Source organism: Antedon mediterranea, chromosome 2 (assembly GCF_964355755.1).
Source record: "Antedon mediterranea chromosome 2, ecAntMedi1.1, whole genome shotgun sequence".
Classification (NCBI taxonomy): domain Eukaryota; kingdom Metazoa; phylum Echinodermata; class Crinoidea; order Comatulida; family Antedonidae; genus Antedon; species Antedon mediterranea.
The window spans coordinates 6,422,598-6,443,245 of record NC_092671.1 but is presented as its reverse complement, the minus strand read 5'-3'; the positions used below and the strand labels follow the sequence as shown (position 1 = coordinate 6,443,245).

The window sequence follows — 20,648 nt, the reverse complement described above, 5'->3', positions numbered from 1 at the left end:
AACAACCTGAGCAGGATGAGGAACAGGTAGATGATGTCAATGTACAGTATGAGAGAAGCAAACACGTATTCTTCTTCGCTTAGCTGGTATTTCTTCCCTCCCATTATCAGTTGAGTGTCAAACATCAGGTACTGTTCAAACAGAATGATTGATTGAATTAATTATGGATTAATGAAGCTGTCATTACATTATTTACATATAAAACAGAGGTGAACTGCATACGATATTTTTACAATGTTGTATGTTTAGCATATTTTGCAATTCAAACTACAAAACAAAATGTAATATTAAGGCCTACCATTCCAAAGAGAAGAGCAATAAGCCAGCCGTAGACAGCATACATGACCTATACAAAAGGTAGAAGGTAAACAGTAGAATTATTGGTCATTGATGCACCATGTTGCTATTGTTAAAACAGTATGGAAATATTTTACCTTTTATTCTAATATTTTAGCTTAGATTTTAATTGTACAAACAATATTGTTTATAATTTAATAATCGTAATAAATGATCTACAGATTGAATTACTTTTATTTTCTGAATCTTACCAGAACAATAGTATTTACTATTCTAAAAATCAGCTTAGCTTTTAATAGCACAAACAACATTATTCCGTATCGATATTTAATAATGGTCATGTAGAAATAAATAATAAATTAAACATTTCGTACATCACTGTAGTAGAAGATGCAAAAGAAGCCGAACATGAACAAAGACATAGCGAATATACAAATGAACATCGCCATTTTTTCCAAATCGATCTTGGTCTGTATTGTGAACAGTGTTATTGCAATTGTTATACCCTGAGGAAAAAAAAAGATTTTTTTGATATTAAATTCTTTTCTTTTTTAGCTAAATTAAAGGATATGTTTTAACACTATGAAAATAATAATTAACCACCAATTTCGAAAATTAGGCCTATTGACATTTTGTAGAAATCTTCGTAATTAACAAAATAAGACCGGTATAACAACACCAGTTATTATTGTTATTATTATGCATTCACAATTGATTAAATAAAGTTCACAAGAAGCAAATAACAGTATTACCAATGTAGTTCCCATGGCGATGAAGACGGTTTTCGTTTCATAAAAGCTAAGAATAAATAATATCACTATTATAAGTACAGTTGTTAGTTTGATCATTCAAAGAAAATGGTTGCTGTGCAGCAAAAGCTATTTAGACTACTTGAAAAAAACATTGTAGCAAGATAAACACGATGAGGGACTCTGGAACGAAGTAACTTACCTGGCAATGGTAGCAGTCATGTACGTCAAACTTAACGTCTAAATAAAAAGAAAATGTATTATCAATTGCACGAGTTGCCATGCTTTCTGATGTTAATGATAGAATGCGAATTTGGGTCTAGGTTTCCTTGTTGTTTTCCAGTTTTTCCCATCTTGTACTTACCAAAACCGTGAGAGCGATGTAGTTGATTGGGGACTTTCTTGCAAGCTCTCGTCCACATGCCAGCGCAATGAAGGCAAACAAGAAGACAAAACTATCATAAATAAACAAACAAAATAAACATATATTATAAGCTTACAATACCTCTTAAGTTTGTTTATGTAATTGATTTCTACATTATGTGACTATACTAATCACGATCTTTTAATCTGGTGCCATCGTCCTTCCATTATTTGCCTGAATAAACAGGAAAATATTCCAATATCTTCAACATTATTGTCTTATCATCATGGCAAAAAGAAAATAGGACCTCCTCCCCTTCCCCAACACCATCACCACCTCAAAATATCGTTATACCCCAACCTGTATAAATTTCGACGTTCGAAAGCCTAATAATATGCTTTATGGGTTTTCTATTACAATTACTGGTCTTCCAACATACCGACCGTTTTACAACATTACTGTTTTTGGAAGAATGATGATCCTATGTAAATGTAGGCTCTAAATGGCGCCCCGTAGTAAAATGATACTTCAAAATTAACTTGATACTGTACTTACTATGAAGTATAATATGCTGCTGGGTTAGCTTGAACCCAATCGGCAATGTCTTGCCTAAACAAGATAAAGCAAACTAGTATTATACATATAAAAAGATAAATATTAGGCTATTAGTTAGTATATTATTTAGCATGGACATGATATCTAATGTTATGGTCCATAGTATTAGTACCAGTACTACGGTAAAAGGTATCTTTAAGTTAGCTTTAGATTTGGGCACATCACGTTTTGTTGTCAAATAAAGTTTGATCGTGTAGAGAGAGCTTTAGCAAATACAATACATATACACGTATAGTAAGCAAATCGAAAGTTCTGTGTAGGCATATTTATTTCAAAATTTTGTAAGAAATTAACAAAGAAATAACAAAAGTATTAACAAGTAAAGATAGAAATAAAAGAAAACAGAAACACCAACTACCCATATCACAAAATTTATAATTACAAATACTTACACGTAGGTAAACAGTGCCACAATACCGAAGGTAAAAAGAAGTTGGACAGACAGAGTAATGTATACCTTATAAAAAAGAAAAGAAAAGAAAAAATGATCAAATGTCAAATTTTCAATTCAATGTTCAGTTCCATTTTCACATCCCTTCACCAAAACAAGTTTACATATATGTTTTAATGATACTTTTGTACCGAATTGGTGAAATGTAAAGAAAATTTCGAACGTCAAAATTTATACAGGTTAGGGTGTGTGGTGTCTTGGACGTTGGACTACTGATCGTGAGATCGCGGTTCGAATCCAACTCTGCCGCATTGTTTGTATCCTGAAGCAAGATACTTTACTTACGTTTGCCTCTCTCCACCCAGGTCTGGGTACCTGGTTAGATCAAGACACAACTTTGCGCTGATTACTAGCTGCATTATGGGAGTATGTTTTCATACATGTTTGATGCAAAAATTACCAGGGTAATAATGTTCAGCGCTTTGAAGTTTCACAACATTAGGCGTTATATAAATACAGGATATTATTATTATTATTATTAAATGCCTTTGAACTGTTTGCATATTTAGAATGCATTTTAAAATACAAGATAAAATATTACTGGGCCTAATAGTTTAAACTAACCTTTCTTATGAACATTCGTCTGGTGTTACTGTCATTAAAATTAGTAGAAAATCCACCCTCCTCTTCATCATCGTGCGCTGACGGTGAACTAGTAGTACCTAAATTATAATAACCGTGTCTATTTTTACATAAGTGAAACTGGGAGTGAAACCTTAATCTCATTTATTTATTAAGACATGCAAATATTTCATATTCAATATATCGAACAACCCCTAATGAACAATTCAAGGGTAGACAGTGTCCTCATGTACAATGAATTGGAAGCCCGTGACTTCTTAATTGGAGCTCTCCCTTGTTGAGTTGTGGCCTGGTGGTTATGATGATTGGCTACCACTCCAAGGCTCCTGGGTTCAAGTCCCGTCATGTCAGGATTTTTTTGAAGGAAAAAATTACAACTCCACTCCCAAAGACTTGTAATAAGACTTTGTTTATGTCGAGCATCTTGTGTATATGTTTGTCTTGTGAACCTCTGGGGGTCCCTAATGATCAGCAATTGCTGGATGGATCCCCCTCATTTAATATGGTAAAAAAAAATATTGGCATTCCATTAAAATACTACATTGCTTAAACCTTTATTCTCAATATTAAACCTAAACCATTTACCTCCTGATACGGACACCACGGTTTGGTTTGGTGCTCCATATTGGTGGACATATTGTTGCTGTGGTTGACCGTATTGTTGTTGTGGTTGACCGTATTGTTGAAGAGGTTGACCGTATTGTTGGGGTGGTGGCTGATTGTAGGCTGGTTGAGGAGCATACCCCTCTGAATAAGGTGGAGGTTGCTGACCGTAAGCTGGTTGGGGAGGATATCCAGTGTTTGGATCAGCCATCTAAACAAATATAAAATTAACTAAAGTTACATTATATATAATATTATTGTATTTTAATGATCATTTTATTAATATTGGTAGCCCATACCGGTACCGTAACAAATGTTTATAATAACGTGTTGTCATTGATATAACCATTTTGGGGCCCGAGGCTCAGTTATTTACTTGGATAAAAGGCGGATACAGTTATCGCTAACTTCGGGGGTGTAGCAACCAACTTACAAATCTTAGCGTGCACATGGTTATTTTAATGATAAATATGATCATTAACGACTGACTGTATGATTTATTTTAGACAAAATAACTTAATATTGATAAAGACAAATTTCTTAATAATGATATCAGCCTTGCCGATACATTTAGGCACATTGAAGTTCCGTAACCTTTATACAGTTTAGACTGAAGAATCGGTTTGCTTCATCAATTTTGTTGAAATGGACGTTGTACTTTTTAAGCAAATGAATATCTTATCCATTCATAATGCAAAGGGACTTCGCATGTGTAAAGTGTGTAATTAGTGGGCAGACATTTTTAGTACAGTATCTCCAGTCGGACCATAACAAAAAACATGGTCAACACACAATTACGAAATTATTATTATTTCAATATTGAATATTTCTTCAATTATTTTACAATATTCTTACCTTTTTTAGATGTATATTCTTCTGCTAATCCCTAAGTAAATTTGGTTGTTGAAGGACTGAACTTTGAAACCGCCTGTCATGTGACTTATTTAGTCCGGTTGAAACCTGGTTAAAATTTAACTAATTGTGTACCTAAGACTCAAAACCCCTATATTATATGATAATTATCATGCTTATTTATAGCAAACATAATCATATGTAGCACAATGTTTCCTTGGATATTCTGACGTAAGCCAAAGATGCGAGGAATAATATTTCTTCGGAAAAGTATCATAAGCGACGGTTTTGTCAGAATGGCTCTCATTGTAGAATAATGTGAAAATGATATTAAATAAAAGATGTATTGTCCCATAAAATCATAAAAAAATTAAGATTAATAAAATCAGAATTTGAATAGTCCATTTTCAGCTTTAATATCGTTAATCACTTCTCCGTAGAAAAAAAAACAAACAAATGTTTTCACAAATTAAATTAAACGGTTAAATTTAACCAAAAAACAATTGGCAACCAATTTGACTATGTTTTGCTTTAAATTTTTGTTTTTGTAAGGTATATATATTTTTTTTCGATTCAATTTTTGAATTAAATAACTATTATGTAACATTAAAATGTCATATTCAACAAAAAAAAATAAAAATTTTTTTCAGGTGGACAATACATGTTTAAGATAATAAAAATTGTTACATTTTAATACCAATTATTTTATTAATATGGATGCGCGTTACAGGCCTAAGATACAATAATTGATAATAATTGATGCAAGTGAGAAAAGTTTCAGCTAAATGCACACTCGAGTTTTGTTAGTTCACTATTTCAGCTGCAACAACGTTACATCCTTTCCTATGAACAGAATGTATTTTGTAAATCACGGTTTGAGCCAGTGAGTAAAATGCATTTTAGCTTACATATATTTTAAAGTGAAGGGATAGTCTATAACCAAATCAATGACCATAAAATAGTTCCGAATTTTATTCTTGATACAATTTTTTTTTTATTTGTCAAAGTAGGCCTACTTTTATTAGAGTGCGCTTTTATTACACATGCAAAGTATGTAACTGCTAGTTATTTATAGATAATAGAAAATGAATGCATCAATTAGGCCTATAAGTTTCTTAAGTCATTTTGATAGGAACTGGTAGGGCCTATACGTTTATTGTAGAACTTTTTATTATTAGTATTGCTTTGTTTACCCAAGGTAAGCCCAAGCAGTTTACATAATAGCATTTTGCTGAATATAGTTCCTATGAAGTTCTGATTTAAATAACCATAGGGATGTTATGGTTCTTAACTCCTCTTCGACGCTATTCAGGGTTGCACCAACAACACTAAAACTTGTGGAAAAACATTCTTTTCTCGCAAAAGGACCTGCCTCGTTACATGTGACTGGGATAAGGGTGTAATTATATCAGTCATATATTAGAGAGTCATTTTATTTATACATTTAAATACAAGGACAGTTCTTTTAAATGAAACTCTGTCCGAAAATGAAAGCCAGTCAAGGTCCAGTGAACTTGGACCAGTGAACTGAATATTAATTTAATTATAGGCCTACTTGGCGCCTCCAATTCGGATGAATGATTATTTATTATGACTAGAATAATTTAATTATTTGTCAATAGTATTATTATAAATATTGTTGTAGGCCCACAGTATTATTTTATATTACTTTATTTTAAACGGCAATATACAGAGTACCACAGTATAACTAATGGTAGACGATTGGAACAGCCGTCACCACTTTAAACAGTTCGTTTAGCTGGCTGGATTGTAAAGACTATTGTTGCTGAGATAACCTTTAAACTTTAACGAAAACAAGGTTGTGGTTCGTTTTAAATTGTTGATTAAAATCTACTTTATATCACGTATTCGTAAGTATAATCTACGTATAAAACTTTAAAGAAATACACATTGAAATAATAGTTATTTGTTTGTAACTTAATGTATTTATAATTTCTTGTTAAAATAAAAATATAATCCCATCACCGTTCTTGCATAATGGTTAGCATGGCCGCTGCTGATGATGGACTTGGTCGTGGTGTAAAAACCTGAGTGCGGTAGCCGAGGCCTAGCCTACTAGTACTAGACAGACTACTTTTACTACACCCTTACTCCTACGCCGACACTGTAGTGGACCTAGGCCTAGGCCTACGTTTTTTTTAATTGTGGTTGTATGGCCTACACACATCATAATATTAATAATACATTCTCTAGTATAATAATCTCTTTTTAATTTTTATATTATAATAAAAAAGACTTGGCAGTCCAGTCATCTGATTAGTCAGGACAGTCACTTCAATGGGAGTGGGTGTGTGTGAAAGAAGAAATGGCGCTAATGCAGTTTCGTACCCACCCCTTAAATTTACTTTAAATTGTTTTAATAGTCCATCCAACATACTCACGAGCCGCATATATCACTCTGGAAGCAGAAAATCCACAAAAAACGATGTTGTTTTTATTCTTAATATTTTAATTAATTAATCTTTGAGCACCCACACAACTTCATCGCTAGGCTAGTTTTGTGAGAATCATCGCTAGGCTCGGAGTAGACGATCAGATTACAAAGTACGGAAGCCTAAACATGTCAGGCCATAGCTGTACAGCGCCCTCAATAACTATAAGTACTCTGTTATGTTATGTATTGTGATGTATTCCCGAGTCTGTGACTGCACATGAATTTCCTTTTTAATAAAGATTAATATTGAAGAGTTGTATTCATCATTTCCGTAATTCATGTTATACGGTTATTTCTTTTATTGTTCATTCGAGTGTGTGCTTAGAACTAATAATTGTAATATTTATTATAGTAATTAGTAGGCGAGGCTTCTTCAATGTCAAGAAATGTCTTCCATTGAAACCAAAATTGTCATTTATTTAAACTTAGAAACGGTAACACAAAAACCGTAAATCAGTTTAAAAATGAACAATGAAGAGTAGTCATCATGCATGCATCCTTGCCATTTCGTGTTAAATTTTAATCTTTAATTTTATTGAGGCCTATGTACAGCTTGGTTCTCACTACCGACGCAACGCAATCTACGCAACGTAAGCAAATGCCCTTCTGTGTTTTCCCCCGCCTGCGTGGTATTCAAACCTGCTATGTTTGCAGAACTATTGCGTCGTCGGTTCCCACTTGTGATTACGCAATAACTTTTCATTGCGTTCTAGTGAGAACCACGCTTAACATTAAAGCGTAGTTTCCACTAGAACGCAACGCAGCGACCTATCGACTCAAAGTGCTGTATTGATTTCAGGCAGGCGGGGACAAACACAATTATTAGAAGGGCATTTTCCTACGTTCTGTAGGTTGCGTTACGTTGCGTCGCAAGTGGGAACCATGCTTTGAAAAGCATACGTACCATATTTGACAGTAGTAGAATATATTGGCAATTATCACTTTGAATAAATAAAATACAGTATAATGAAGAGTCCTGTGTGCATCATTTACCATGGGTCGTGTTAGTTAACAACAGGAGGAATAAATACAAAAAGGAAGAAAAGTAGGCCTATATAGAGGTTAATTACGAGTATTCACCTTCTCCCGCCGTTCCCTCTATCAAAAATGTCCTTCCTCTTGGAAGTAAAACATATTCATGTATTTTTAAACAAATGCTTTGATGTTTTGCCGTAATAAGGGTTGTTTTACCAAAATGTTTGACAGAGTTATCATTGTCGGTGGGATACACGGCATACATATCGCAAGGAATGTTTTGTTTGCGGTGCATGTTGATAACGCAGATTTCCGGTCGGTACGCGGCGCATACATCACATGGGATTTTCTTTAGCAGTCCTGTTGTGAAAAGCGCGTAAGGCTCCTATTGGTCCCCTGTTCTCTCTTGTTTGAGTTTCCGTCAAAATAATTCTACGACGTCAGTTTTCATGCAAACAAATGTTATGGAAAATTACATTTCAATTCAGAAATACAAAACAGTGATATTTGGCAACTTGTCTTCATCACACGCTTTTTAAAATTGTTCTGAAATGGCTGCTATTCCAATACCGCAGATTCCTATTCTACCAGAATTAGATGAGTTCAATTCAATAAGTTTAATTGAAATAGGCCACAGGTTCAAATACGACGTAGATGCCACAATAGCGTGGTGCCGCCGGTATGGGTTGCTAGCATTTAGCATGAGCTGTCCACGTTGTAATGCTATTTGCCAACAACAGCCGAGAGATAGTTCCATAGACAGAGTTTGCTGGCGATGTCCGGAAAGAAACTGCAGAAAAGTGATCAATATAAGACATGGATCATTCTTTTCTGGCTCTCATTTGCAGCTATGGCAGATCATAGGTCTGACCTATATATGGTCCACTGGTGCAGGAAAAGCGAGGAGCTTATCACAAAATTTAATCATGAAAGAGTTGTGCATGTCGGAGCATACAGTTGTAGACTGGAAGCAGTTTTGCAGAGACATTTGTGTACAATATTTTATCAACCATCCGGAACTGATTGGAGGACCTGGAGTAATTGTCGAATTGGACGAATCGTTATTTTCTAGGAGAAAAAACAACGTGGGAAGAGTGAGACCCGAAAGATGGGTTTTTGGTGGATATGAACAAGGACGTAAAAAAGGGTTTCTGGTAGAAGTTGAGCGGCGTGATGCTGCAACATTATTGCCAATCATTCATCAGTGGGTTGCTCCAGGAACAACAATTTGGACGGACAGATGGGCTGCATATAATCAAATCCAAAATCGAGGATTCGATCATGGAACAGTGAATCACCAAAGACATTTTGTTGATCCAGCGACAGGCGTCTGCACAAATCGAGTAGAGTCGATGTGGTCTAGAGCCAAGGCTCAAATGAAAGCGCAACAAGGGCCAACTAATCCAGAATTGATCCCCGAGTATCTTGCAGAATATATGTGGTCGGAGAGATTTGGCGTCTCGCCGTTTTACAATCTGTGGCACCAGATAGCCAATGACATTTATGTTGTTAATTAAGTATTATGTTAACCGACAAGGCAGTCTTACATTTCCGCTTTCTATCTTTGCTAACATTTTATTTTTATGTAATTCAATTCAACACCTTTAACTCACCAATTGTTGAGAAACCAATTGAGATATTTGAATAATGAGTATTTTCCATATTATCTTTTTCCCCTATTGAAACCGATTTTGAGTTATTTTACACGTTATTATCAGGGGTTTTTTGTAAATAACAGATATAATAATTATATAATGCTTGATCAGGGAAGAGGGAATTTAAGTCTTCCCTGGCTTGATGACATACTTGTTATTACTTGTGTTATTTTTAATACAGTAGTATAATACTATATGGCTCGTAATTGATTAAATAAAATTATTCATTGATTCTTAATTATTGGTTTTATTTGCTTAATTAAAGTGCAATGTACTTAATTTTAATTACGGTGGCGATGGACGGTTCATTTCAACTTTAGGAAATAATATTACAGCCATTCTCTGCATGATTATTTTATTACACAATGTAGTCAGCAGACTTAGTGCTGCTTGTTTTCAGTACGGACACGGGATTCAGCAAAGTATCCTGTATAATTTCATTTCTTCTTCCTGTTTTTCTTCTTTCCTGATGTGAAGTTCTACTATTAACATAAAACAAGTAATTAAAATATAGGCCTAACAATAACATGAAATAGAGATGAATACAATTCTTAAAAATATGTTCTCGGACTTCTCGGGGAATACATTAAAATCATTACTAGTAAAGTGCATGCTTAAAATCAGAGCCATTATATTACTGTAGTTATTAAACATAGTAACCGCGCCCTCTATATACAAAAGTTGTTCACTATGTCCTGTGAGGCTTCCGTACTTTTATCGGCAGGCCACTAGCGATGATTCTCACAAAACTAGTCTAGCGATGAAGTTGTGTGGGTGCTCAAAGATTAATTAATTAAAATATTAAGAATAAAAACAACATCGTTTTTTGTGCATTTTCTGCTTCTAGAGTGATATATGCGGCTCGTGAGTATGTTGGATGGACTATTAAAGCAATTTAAAGTAAATTTAAGGGGTGGGTACGAAACTGCATTAGCGCCGTAGACCTAATAGTACCGCACAGTTTTATTATTTTACAAGGCCTATCTGTATTGAAATTTGTACTGATGTAGGCCTAGCTAGACCTACTAAAGTATGTTGGTAGGCTATATCATCATATTCATATAATTGTTAATAAAACCTTTCACTTTCTAGGCCTACTTCAATTTTAAACATATCAATGTAAAACATGTCTTGTAGAGAATGTGACCTGTGACACATTTTCTTAAAAACCGTACTACTTAAATTTGTAATTTATGTTATTATATGGTGACCATCTTATTTTCTTCAGATAAAACAATAAACATAAACAATGCCTGCAGAAACGGAAGCAACCACTCAACAAGAGCCAACAAAAGAACCAGGTACCATTTTTTTTAAATTTGTGTTACTAATTATAAGATAAGTTGAAACATTACTATTATTACTGTTAAATTTTAATACCAATCCTCTGACAAGTACCATGCTGCTCGTGACTATAAGAATTAACACTTGTGACAAATGAATCTGATTTGAAAAGGTACATGGATGTAATTGTCTTTGGAGGGAAAACTTGATCCTTTACCCTTCCATCAAGCCTAACTTCAACACAGCACTATTTTTCTTGTAAACAATACTTTCCAGGCATAGAATAGATCTGAAAGCCCACCAGGACAAGCTGTGGTTGCTTATTTGCTTTATTAGTACAACCACCATTGATTTCCAGTGTTTCCTCCACCATCCAAATAATCTATTTTCAATAACCAATGGATTTTTTTTTCATAGTTGCAGATTCTGGAACTGAAACCGATAGTGATGAATCTACAGGAGGATTAGATACAGCAGGAAATGTCTCTCAACTTTCTTCACAAGTAAATTGTTGAAATTGTTTCATTTGGCCCAACAGTGCCACTAAAGCTCTATCTACACTATCAAACTTTATGTGACAAAAAAATGTGATGTGCCCATATATGGACATGATAATGTCATATCATTACTACTATATTTCAGCACATCACATTTTATTGTCATAAAGTTTGATAGTGTAAACAGACCTTTACTGTAGTCTTTTGTTGTATCCTAAATAGGGCTTCTTCTACACTGTAATAAAGTAGCTTGTTTATGACAGCAGTGAGAGGAGTATATTTGTACTTAATTTTATTAGTGGACCGCTCAGATTTTGAAATTCTATTCTACTGCATATTTTGTCATTTGCTGAATTTTTTTTTTTTTAATTCTTTTCAGATGGGAATCAACGAAGAACCTGTAAGTAAAGCAAAACAAAGTAGAAGTGAGAAGAAAGCAAGGAAATTCATGAGTAAACTATCATTAAAAGCCATTTCTGGAGTAAAGAGGGTTACCATACAGAAGTCAAAAAACATTCTTTTTGTCATTCAAGACCCAGATGTATATAAAAGTCCTGCATCAGATACATACGTGGTCTTTGGAGAAGCTAAGGTTTGTATTGCACTTTGACAGCTAAAATGACATTATGAACTACTTTTTGATATCTGTTTCTGTTAATATTGTTATGTTAGCACTCCCCTGTTTAAAGAATCCTTGATCTGCCCCGGCCCAGAGAAAACCTGAAATAAAGTGATGAAAGGACAAAATGAATACTTGATATTAAAAAAAGAAATCTTAAGGAAAATATAATATGAAATAAATAAATTAATAACATACGTTTTATTAAATTTTATTTAGATTGAAGACATGAGTCAGCAAGCACAAATCAATGCCGCAGAAAAGTTCAAGGCACCAGACGCAGCCCAAGCGCTATCTAGCGATGCTGCAGCTGCTCTTACGCCAACAATACAGGAGGAGAGTGATGAAGAAGATGTATGTATTTTACTAGTTATTGAGCATTTTTAAAATTATCTTTCATCAGCTCTATTAAACTTTATGTGATAAAAAAAAATGTGATGTGCCCATATATGGACATGTCGTATCACTAACATATTACTACCATATTTGGGCATATCACTGCCATATTTGGGCACATCACACTTTTTTTCAAATTGCCCCGCTCTGACTTGTAATAAGACTTTGTTTATGTAGAGCAGGATAGTGAATGAATTCGCTTATGGTTATCCTTGGCAATTTGCCTAAAAAAACAAAAGATGTAGTAAATAACAACAATTAATAATAAATGAAAACTTATATAGCGCCGGTATCCTCCACCCATGTGGCGCTCATGGCGCTTTGTGCATTAACAACGTGCGAGAACATAAGCGAATAGCGACGTCTTTAGGTTGGTCTTGGAACTGTTTAGACTAGTTGAGCATTTAACTGTTGCTGGTAAGCTGTTCCATACACTTGCGGCCGCAACGTAAAAAGATCTCTGACCCCACTGATTTTTCGCTCTACGCTCTTGAAGAAGGTTTTGTGACAATGATCGTAGGCCTCTGCGGGATGATTCGTAACGATCCACAAGGTCAGATAAATAAGCAGGAGCACTGTCATTTAGGATCTTGAATACAAACAACGCAAGTTTGTACTTAATACGTTGTTGAACAGGCAACCAATGCAAATCCATCAGGACAGGAGTTATGTGAGCGTTTGATTTTGTATAAGTTACAATTCTAGCTGCCATATTTTGCAAACGTTGTATTTGAGATTTTGGTATGCCAAACAACAAGGCATTACCAATGTCAATTTTAGAAGTGACAAATGAGTGTACAATCAATTCAGCTGTTTTCTTGTTAAGATTACCGCGAATACGACCAAGGTTCCTAATCGATATGCATGCTGCTTTGGATACAGTTGTTATTTGTGCTTCCATAGTGAGATTACTATCCAGCATGATTCCCAGATTCCGGACCACCGATGAGGGAGCGATGTTAGAGTTTCCGATTCTGATATGTGTGATGTTGATTTTGGAGATGTTACATTTAGACCCGACGATAATAAACTCTGTCTTTCCATCATTCAACTTTAGGTAATTTGTTGTCATCCAATTGCGAACATCTTCTATACAGGCTTCAATCTTACTGATTGCTGCAGCAACATCCCTTTGCACTGGATTTACTGACACATAAATCTGTGTATCATCTGCATAGAAATGGAAATGTAGACTGTGTTTGCGAATAATGTCACTAAGGGGAAGCGTATAAATGGAAAACTGGCCAGGCCCAATTACTGACCCCTGTGGTACACCATATTCCAGGCAAGCTTCATCTGAGAATGCATCATTGATACAGACTAGCTGACGTCTTCCTGTAAGATATGACTGGAACCAGTTAAGAGCAACACCATTTATGCCAATGCGATTTCTCAGACGGGTTATCAGTCTTTGGTGATCAACTGTATCAAACGCTGCTGACAAATCCAACAACACCAATAGCGTTATTTTCCCATCATTCATTCCTTGTAACAAATCATTCTGTACCTTTAAAAGGGAACTCTCCGTGCTATGACATGCACGATATGCCGACTGGTAATTCTCATTTAAATTATGCTTTTGAAGATATGGAGTAATGCGTGATGTCACTACACGCTCCAGAGTCTTTCCAAGAAAAGAAAGATTCGACACCGGGCGGTAATTTTTCAGCGTGTTATGATCCAAGTTTTGCTTTTTTATTAAAGGACGAACGTGAGCAATTTTCAGTTCATCTGGCACTATGCCGGTATTAAGAGAATGGTTAATGATTTCCGTTATTATTGGAACGACTGCGTCTATACACTTCTTCAGTATAGAAGTAGGAACTGGATCTAACCTGCATGATTTTGTTGGTGATTTCATCAGAATGTTGCGGATCTCATCTTGAGATGCTGGTGTAAATGTTGTGAGATGCTGATGAACAGCTGTCACAGGCTCATTAAATGACATGTCATCAATCTTGAAGTCGTCTCTGATGATCTTGATCTTGTCTGTGAAAAACTGACAGAACCTGTTCGCAAGATCTAAGTCAGAAAGACTATCTGGGAGAGGTGATACCTGGCGATGATGAAGGAGTTGGTTAACAATTTTAAAAAGTCCTTTCAGATCTGCTGCATGTTCTTCACACAAGCCAATGTAGTAGTTGGCCTTTGCCTTTCTTACCATGGAATTTACATTCCTCTTCTGTGCAATGTAAGCTTGACGATCTATTTCCAGATGAGAGATTCTCCATTTCTTTTCAAGCTTACGCTTTGTTCTTTTCTCAGCATAGATGTCACTGTTATACCAACTAGTGTTTGGTCGGACCTTTACTGTTCTCTTTTTCGGTGGTGCGTGTTTGTCAAGAAGTTCACTCAAAGTGGTGACATATAGTCGTACTTTACTTGATAAATCAAGATTTGAGAGCGAAGTTCCGAGATCAGACTGTGTGATATCTTTACATAATGTCTCAAAATTTATAGCATTCCAATGACGAGTTTCGATGGATTTAGTGATTACGGGTGGCTTCTTGATAAGGAGATTACCTGTGATTGCATAGTGATCTGATATACCATCAATGACATTAAGGTTTGAGAAAACAGGAGGATCAGATGAACGAGTGATCAGCAAGTCTAATGTATGACCATGTCGGTGTGTAGGTGTAGACACATGCTGTTGAAGACTGCTTGCTACAAGTAGATTCCGAAAATGAATTGCATCTGCATCATTTGGCATATCCACATGGATGTTAAAGTCTCCAACGAATAGTATGGGAGCCGGCTTCAATACATAGTGATCAACCAAAGTTGAGAATTCTTCAGTGAAAACATTTAGATTGCAACCCGTTGATTTGCTTTGAGGACGATATACTGCTACGAGGAAAACTGAGGATGCATTGCTGACTATTTCCACATTTAGCAGTTCAAATGATTTTGGTAATAATCCCGTGTCATAACATTTAACCGCTATGCTTTCCTTGTAAAGAAGTGCAACTCCACCACCTCTTTTAGTACCAGCACGGGGAGCATGTTTGAGAGAGTATCCGTTGGGTGTAATATTTCCTATAACTGATGTGTCTTCTGGTTTAAGCCACGTTTCCGAAAGGGCAACAACATCCAGATTATGTTCGATAACGAAATCCACAAATTCTGTTGTTTTGTTCCGAACGGATCTTGTATTAATACTGCAAAATTTAATATTGTTTTTAGATAAGAGAGAGTTTGATGATAAGTCCAGAAATGATAGATTGTTTTTAGTGTGTTTGTCACGCCCAGCTCTTGTACCACGCCTGGTTTTTCTTTTTGGCCTCCTTGGTAATAGGTGGATACTACAGCTACTGGAGTTCAACTTAAAAGATTGTATAATTAAGCAAGATTCTTCAAGAAGTTCACAACTGTTATTGTTGTTGGTTACCAGCCCTGTAAACCATGAAGAAACTCAGAGCTATAGCTAATTAGCATGACAACAGCAGATCTTCAAGCATGAGGTGTACAAGGTCATTTACATAACAATATGCACAGTCAGATTGAAAGTACAGGGCTAGCTTCCCACTGATGCTAGTAGACCATTGTTCTTGGGCAGTGATGAGTTTGAATTAAAACAATAAAGGCACAAGCAGGGCCTAGCTGAACTTCAGGAAACAACAAGAAAAACAACTGCGATTTACTCCAAGATACGATTATTTCCACATAAGAAATTTGTGAATATATGGTGCTCAATTTGCTATTCCAGCATCCAGTAAAACTTATTTGATGAAAAAAACCATCTGCAAACAGATACGAAGTTGTTATGCACAGAGCAATATAGAGCCGCCACATGGGCGCTGCAACATAACTCATAAGATGAGCTTTCAAGCAGTCACTAGTAGTATTGCTTATATTAAACTATTCTGCACTTTTTATCTTTTAGATTGATGATTCAGGAGTTGAACAAAAAGATGTTGAGCTTGTTGTTTCTCAAGCAAATGTTAGTAAAGGGAAGGCAGTAAAGGCTCTGAAAAACAATCAAAATGACATAGTTAATGCTATTATGGTAAGGAGTTTTATTTCAAGTTCAAGTTTATTGTGTTTTCACAAACCGGTATAGAAACAAAATCGGTTGCTGGTTATAGAACAGAATATCAATAAAAACATATGCTGATTATTCATGGATATGCAACTTTTGATCTTAATTATGGCTTATTAAACATCATCATTGTGTTTATTTTACAGGAGTTAACGATGTAGTAACGAGTAGTTAACGAAGAATGGTAAAACGAATTAAAAAAACTCAAAACAAGACAACTGTAGAAGCTTGGCTAGCATGCAGACATAATAATGTATAACAATTGTAAAGGGCAAAAAAACACCCATTTCTTTCCTCATTTTTATATGCCGATGTTTATTAATTTTATACAGTACAACTTAGCACACAATATATATAGTCTAAGCATACAGTGTTTGTAGACTTTGAACAGTCTTGGGGGATACAGTATTTATTAATGACATTTATCAATCCATATATGAGAAAACATGGAGTTTGTTATACACTAAAAGGAAACATGACCATTATTTGTTAATGAACTTCACAAAATTAATACTGTAGCTTACTTTTGGCCTGTTTAGATTTGCAGTAAGGTGTGCAGTATGTTAGACAGATATCAATGTAGAATAAAACATAAAATTTACTGCCAATATACACTTTTGTAGAATTATTATCTTTTTACTTTGTCGCAGCCAAACAAATAATAGAATAAACAAGCTTACAACTTGATTGTAAAATGGACAATTTATTATTGTACAGTAGTAAATCTGTGTGGAAGTGACCTTGTTGCTACAAACCAATATGCCCACTGATATACTAGCCATTCCAAATCTTATTCCATGTCTTTGATAACAATCAAATAAATTATGAAGTGAATATATTTTGTTTTTTAATTTTAGCACGTACACAATCATTGACATTTTCCCAAAATATACTCATTAATAATGTGACCGGCCTGTTGCAGAATCTGCAGTACTGATTTCTTTCATTTTTGTGGTTTTAGCAGATCACATAATTTGTCCTCATGAGTAGTTTGAACTTTAATGCTGCTAAATTAAATGACATAATAGAGAGAAATGGCGAACCGACGTCTAAAATCCGAGTGGGTATAAAATCATAACAAACCATTGAGGGCGACACATTTCCTATGTTTATACACGTGAATCATGGCGTCGTCTAACCAATGTTGTTGCTGTAACGCTCATAATTCTTGTTGTATTTGTGTATTTACACAATAAAACAATGAAATATGTATAAAAGTCATCCATCATTCACAATCATATTCCTAAAAATATCTCATATCTGTAGGTCTACATTAGACTAGGCCTATAGTATTATAGTAGAATGGTGTTAATTATCAAGTATTCATTACTGGCGGTAGCCCCCCCCCCCCCCCCCCCCTTGCAGGAAGCATCACTAGCCACATAACAAAATGGCAGTTGTCAAGCTGAAACTAATGCTAGGCCTAAATCTACTAGAGATGCTCTATTTAGTCTTACTACCTAGCTAGGAGAGGCCTAGCAGCACCCTAGCTAAAGTAGTAGTAGTAGTAGTACAGTATGCAATAACTTATTATTATTACTATTATAATAACCGATAATCCGTGCTAGGCTCGAGGTACTACAGCATACAGGCCAACTATCTAGGGCCTAGAGCTGGGTACAGTATATAACAAAAACTGGTCTTAATTCAATCCAAATTAAAATAAAATATGTTAAGATTTTGCCCATATAACATTAAAATTGTTAAGGGTGTTGCAAAAAAAAGATACTGCTATTATATGTGTGTTTCAAACGTTCTTTTCTACCTTCCTTTTTAACTCAACCCATCGGAATTTCCCATACAAAAACATGTGGCAAAATGGTTTGTTTACAATCTACCCACTCGGTGAAATTTGAGTGACGTCGTCGCGGTTCGCTATTTCTCTCTATTCGAATCGCTTTTAGGTTCAAGCAACCAGAAACTGTTACCATTTTGGTTGACTGACAAACTTTCAGATATACAGTAACAGTATCTAGAATGACAAAGCTGCTCATTTTTTAAAATTTGACATCACCATTAATTCTTAAATAAATCTGTTTTCATTTATTTCACTTCAGTAGTTAATCAATTCTGTATGAATTGTAACTATACAGACTATAGTTTATCAAATAAATGCTACCACTGTCATCTTTTCTGAATCTTTGCTCAATTCGGACCACCACCTTGATTGCCATGTGTTCTTTTTCTCCTAAATCTATCCATTGATTTATTTTTCCACTTTAGCCTTTCCTTTCTCATTTGACTTGTTCCCTTTCCAGGCATTGTCATTTCCACATTTATCTTCCTTCCTTTTAATACTGTGTGGTGTAAACTGAGAGCATTCTGTTGAAAGAAACAACATTTGCTGGGTAGGTACAAAGTTATACTGTATTTGTAAATAACTAGTACGAACAGAACCTTTATTTGTTTATTTCCCCCCATAACACTCCTGTTTTTTTGATCAAATCCATCAACACTAAGACTGATCACTTACCATAAATTCAGATGATGTCTTGAACTCTATGTAACCAAATCCTCTAGGCTTCTCCGTTGCCTTCTCTGTAGCTAGCCTTACAGCTATGACGGTTCCTAAGATTTTGAAATATATATATTCAATCGGTTACTTTTTAAATGTTATTCCCCTACATTGATTCAGAACAAACATTTCCTATTAACCAATCTTTTTTGGAACAAAATTCACAATATACTGTACCAATCGGGGGGGGGGGGGGGCCCTACAAATTAATTTCAGGACTTCATTTCACTACTTTTAGGCCCTTTCAAAATCCTGGTTTAAATACCGTAATGGAAACATGTCATACATTTTGTAGTATAAACTAAATATTGTTATTAAGAATCTTACCAGCTGTTTCAAAATGATTTTCTATTTCTTCTTTCGTTACACCATATGGTAAATTACCAATAAAGAGGCAATAATGTTTATGACTTTTCTTCACCATACCTTCATGTTTCACTTTCTTGTTATCTAAAAGCAAAAATGAAATAAATATTAATTTTGTACTGGAATTTGTTGTTAATCGGATATCACACACTGCATTTTTACTTATGTTAATCGCACTAAATTCATTTAAAGTCTTTCCATTTAAATTCATATCAGAATCAGTCTAGTATGACAGAATATGCAGAATATTTAATTACTTTCAACTTTTGATTCAATCTCCGTATGTGTTGTTGATTCCTCTCCATCTGCATTCTCTTTTTTCTTTGCAGACCACCATCTAATAATAGCAAAAAAAAAATAAATAGGAAATGATATTTAGAAATTCAATTCTACTTTTAACAAATGTCATTAGCAAATGGATTAATGTACATCACTGGTGACACGTCAACTTAATCATTAATAAATAGGCAAGAACATTTGATAATTGCTCAGTCTTCAGTCATCCAGAACTCACTGTTGTCGGCGTTCTGCTCGACTTGGCATGGGAGCTGAATTCTTCTCAGTTTGTTCAGTCATTATATTCTGAAAATGGTCACACACACCTATAAAAAAAATATAAGGACATTGATCAAGTTGTTTAGTGTAGTTTGTGTAGTAGGCCCTAGCTAGTTACTGGGCATATTCTTGTTCTACTAGGCTATAGTAGAAGTAAGTAGGCTAGGTCTAGATAGATATTATTAGTTAGGCCCTAGACTAGGCCTAGTAGGCCTAGACCCCACGTCCGGTCCTGGCTTGCCGCCCCGATCGTCTGTCTATCAATAATCCTAATAAACCTAGGCCTACTACTAGTAGGTGCTACCCTTGCTATCTAGGATTTAACTAGGCCTATATATACATGTCCAAATTGATTTTTTTTAAACATAATTTATTTACACTACCAAAATAACCAGTTAAAATGGTTTACCAATTATTGTATACACGTGCACGTTCACGTCACTCGCCCTGTTTACAAATTGAAATTTCAAGAAGGAAGCAATTGCATGTTGCTCCGCCCTCTCCAGTTAGCTCTTCTTTTTGTCGTACAGCTAGTATGGGACGCTTCTATTGCCTGTTTGTCATTTCGTCCTCAATTGTATTATACTGTAGTAATGCAGAATTATTTATTTATACATCGTCATATCAAAGTGGTAACAAAGAGCTGTTTGATACATTGTATACATCTTATGAAAATGAAAAATATATTTTGTGATGCTCAGATCTTTTATTGATAAAGAGTGGGAATTGTTAAATAGTTTTTGTACTTAAAAAACGAGCATGGAAATTTGTGTGAA

At 35.0% G+C, this 20,648-nt stretch overlaps 3 protein-coding genes across 3 annotated transcripts; 2 read left to right on the top strand and 1 right to left on the bottom strand.

Moving 5' to 3' along the window:
* Positions 1-6,265: 6,265 nt before the first annotated feature.
* LOC140040190 (nascent polypeptide-associated complex subunit alpha-like) lies at positions 6,266-17,270 on the top strand. Its single transcript, XM_072085938.1, has 7 exons — positions 6,266-6,384; positions 10,827-10,899; positions 11,300-11,385; positions 11,759-11,971; positions 12,218-12,352; positions 16,281-16,403; positions 16,583-17,270. Exons 2-7 carry the CDS (start codon positions 10,848-10,850, stop codon positions 16,595-16,597), a joined length of 624 nt encoding a protein of 207 aa, XP_071942039.1. The 5' UTR covers positions 6,266-6,384; positions 10,827-10,847; the 3' UTR covers positions 16,598-17,270.
* Positions 8,495-9,460, top strand: LOC140039220 (uncharacterized). The gene has a single exon (XM_072084818.1). It carries the CDS (start codon positions 8,495-8,497, stop codon positions 9,458-9,460), a length of 966 nt encoding a protein of 321 aa, XP_071940919.1.
* A 530-nt stretch (positions 17,271-17,800) lies between the features above and the next one.
* LOC140040191 (uncharacterized) lies at positions 17,801-20,350 on the bottom strand. The gene is made up of 6 exons (XM_072085939.1): positions 20,282-20,350; positions 19,832-19,919; positions 19,575-19,654; positions 19,279-19,401; positions 18,910-19,004; positions 17,801-18,758 (listed from the first exon to the last, which is right to left on the bottom strand). Exons 2-6 carry the CDS (start codon positions 19,891-19,893, stop codon positions 18,582-18,584), a joined length of 537 nt encoding a protein of 178 aa, XP_071942040.1. The 5' UTR covers positions 19,894-19,919; positions 20,282-20,350; the 3' UTR covers positions 17,801-18,581.
* Positions 20,351-20,648: the final 298 nt, after the last annotated feature.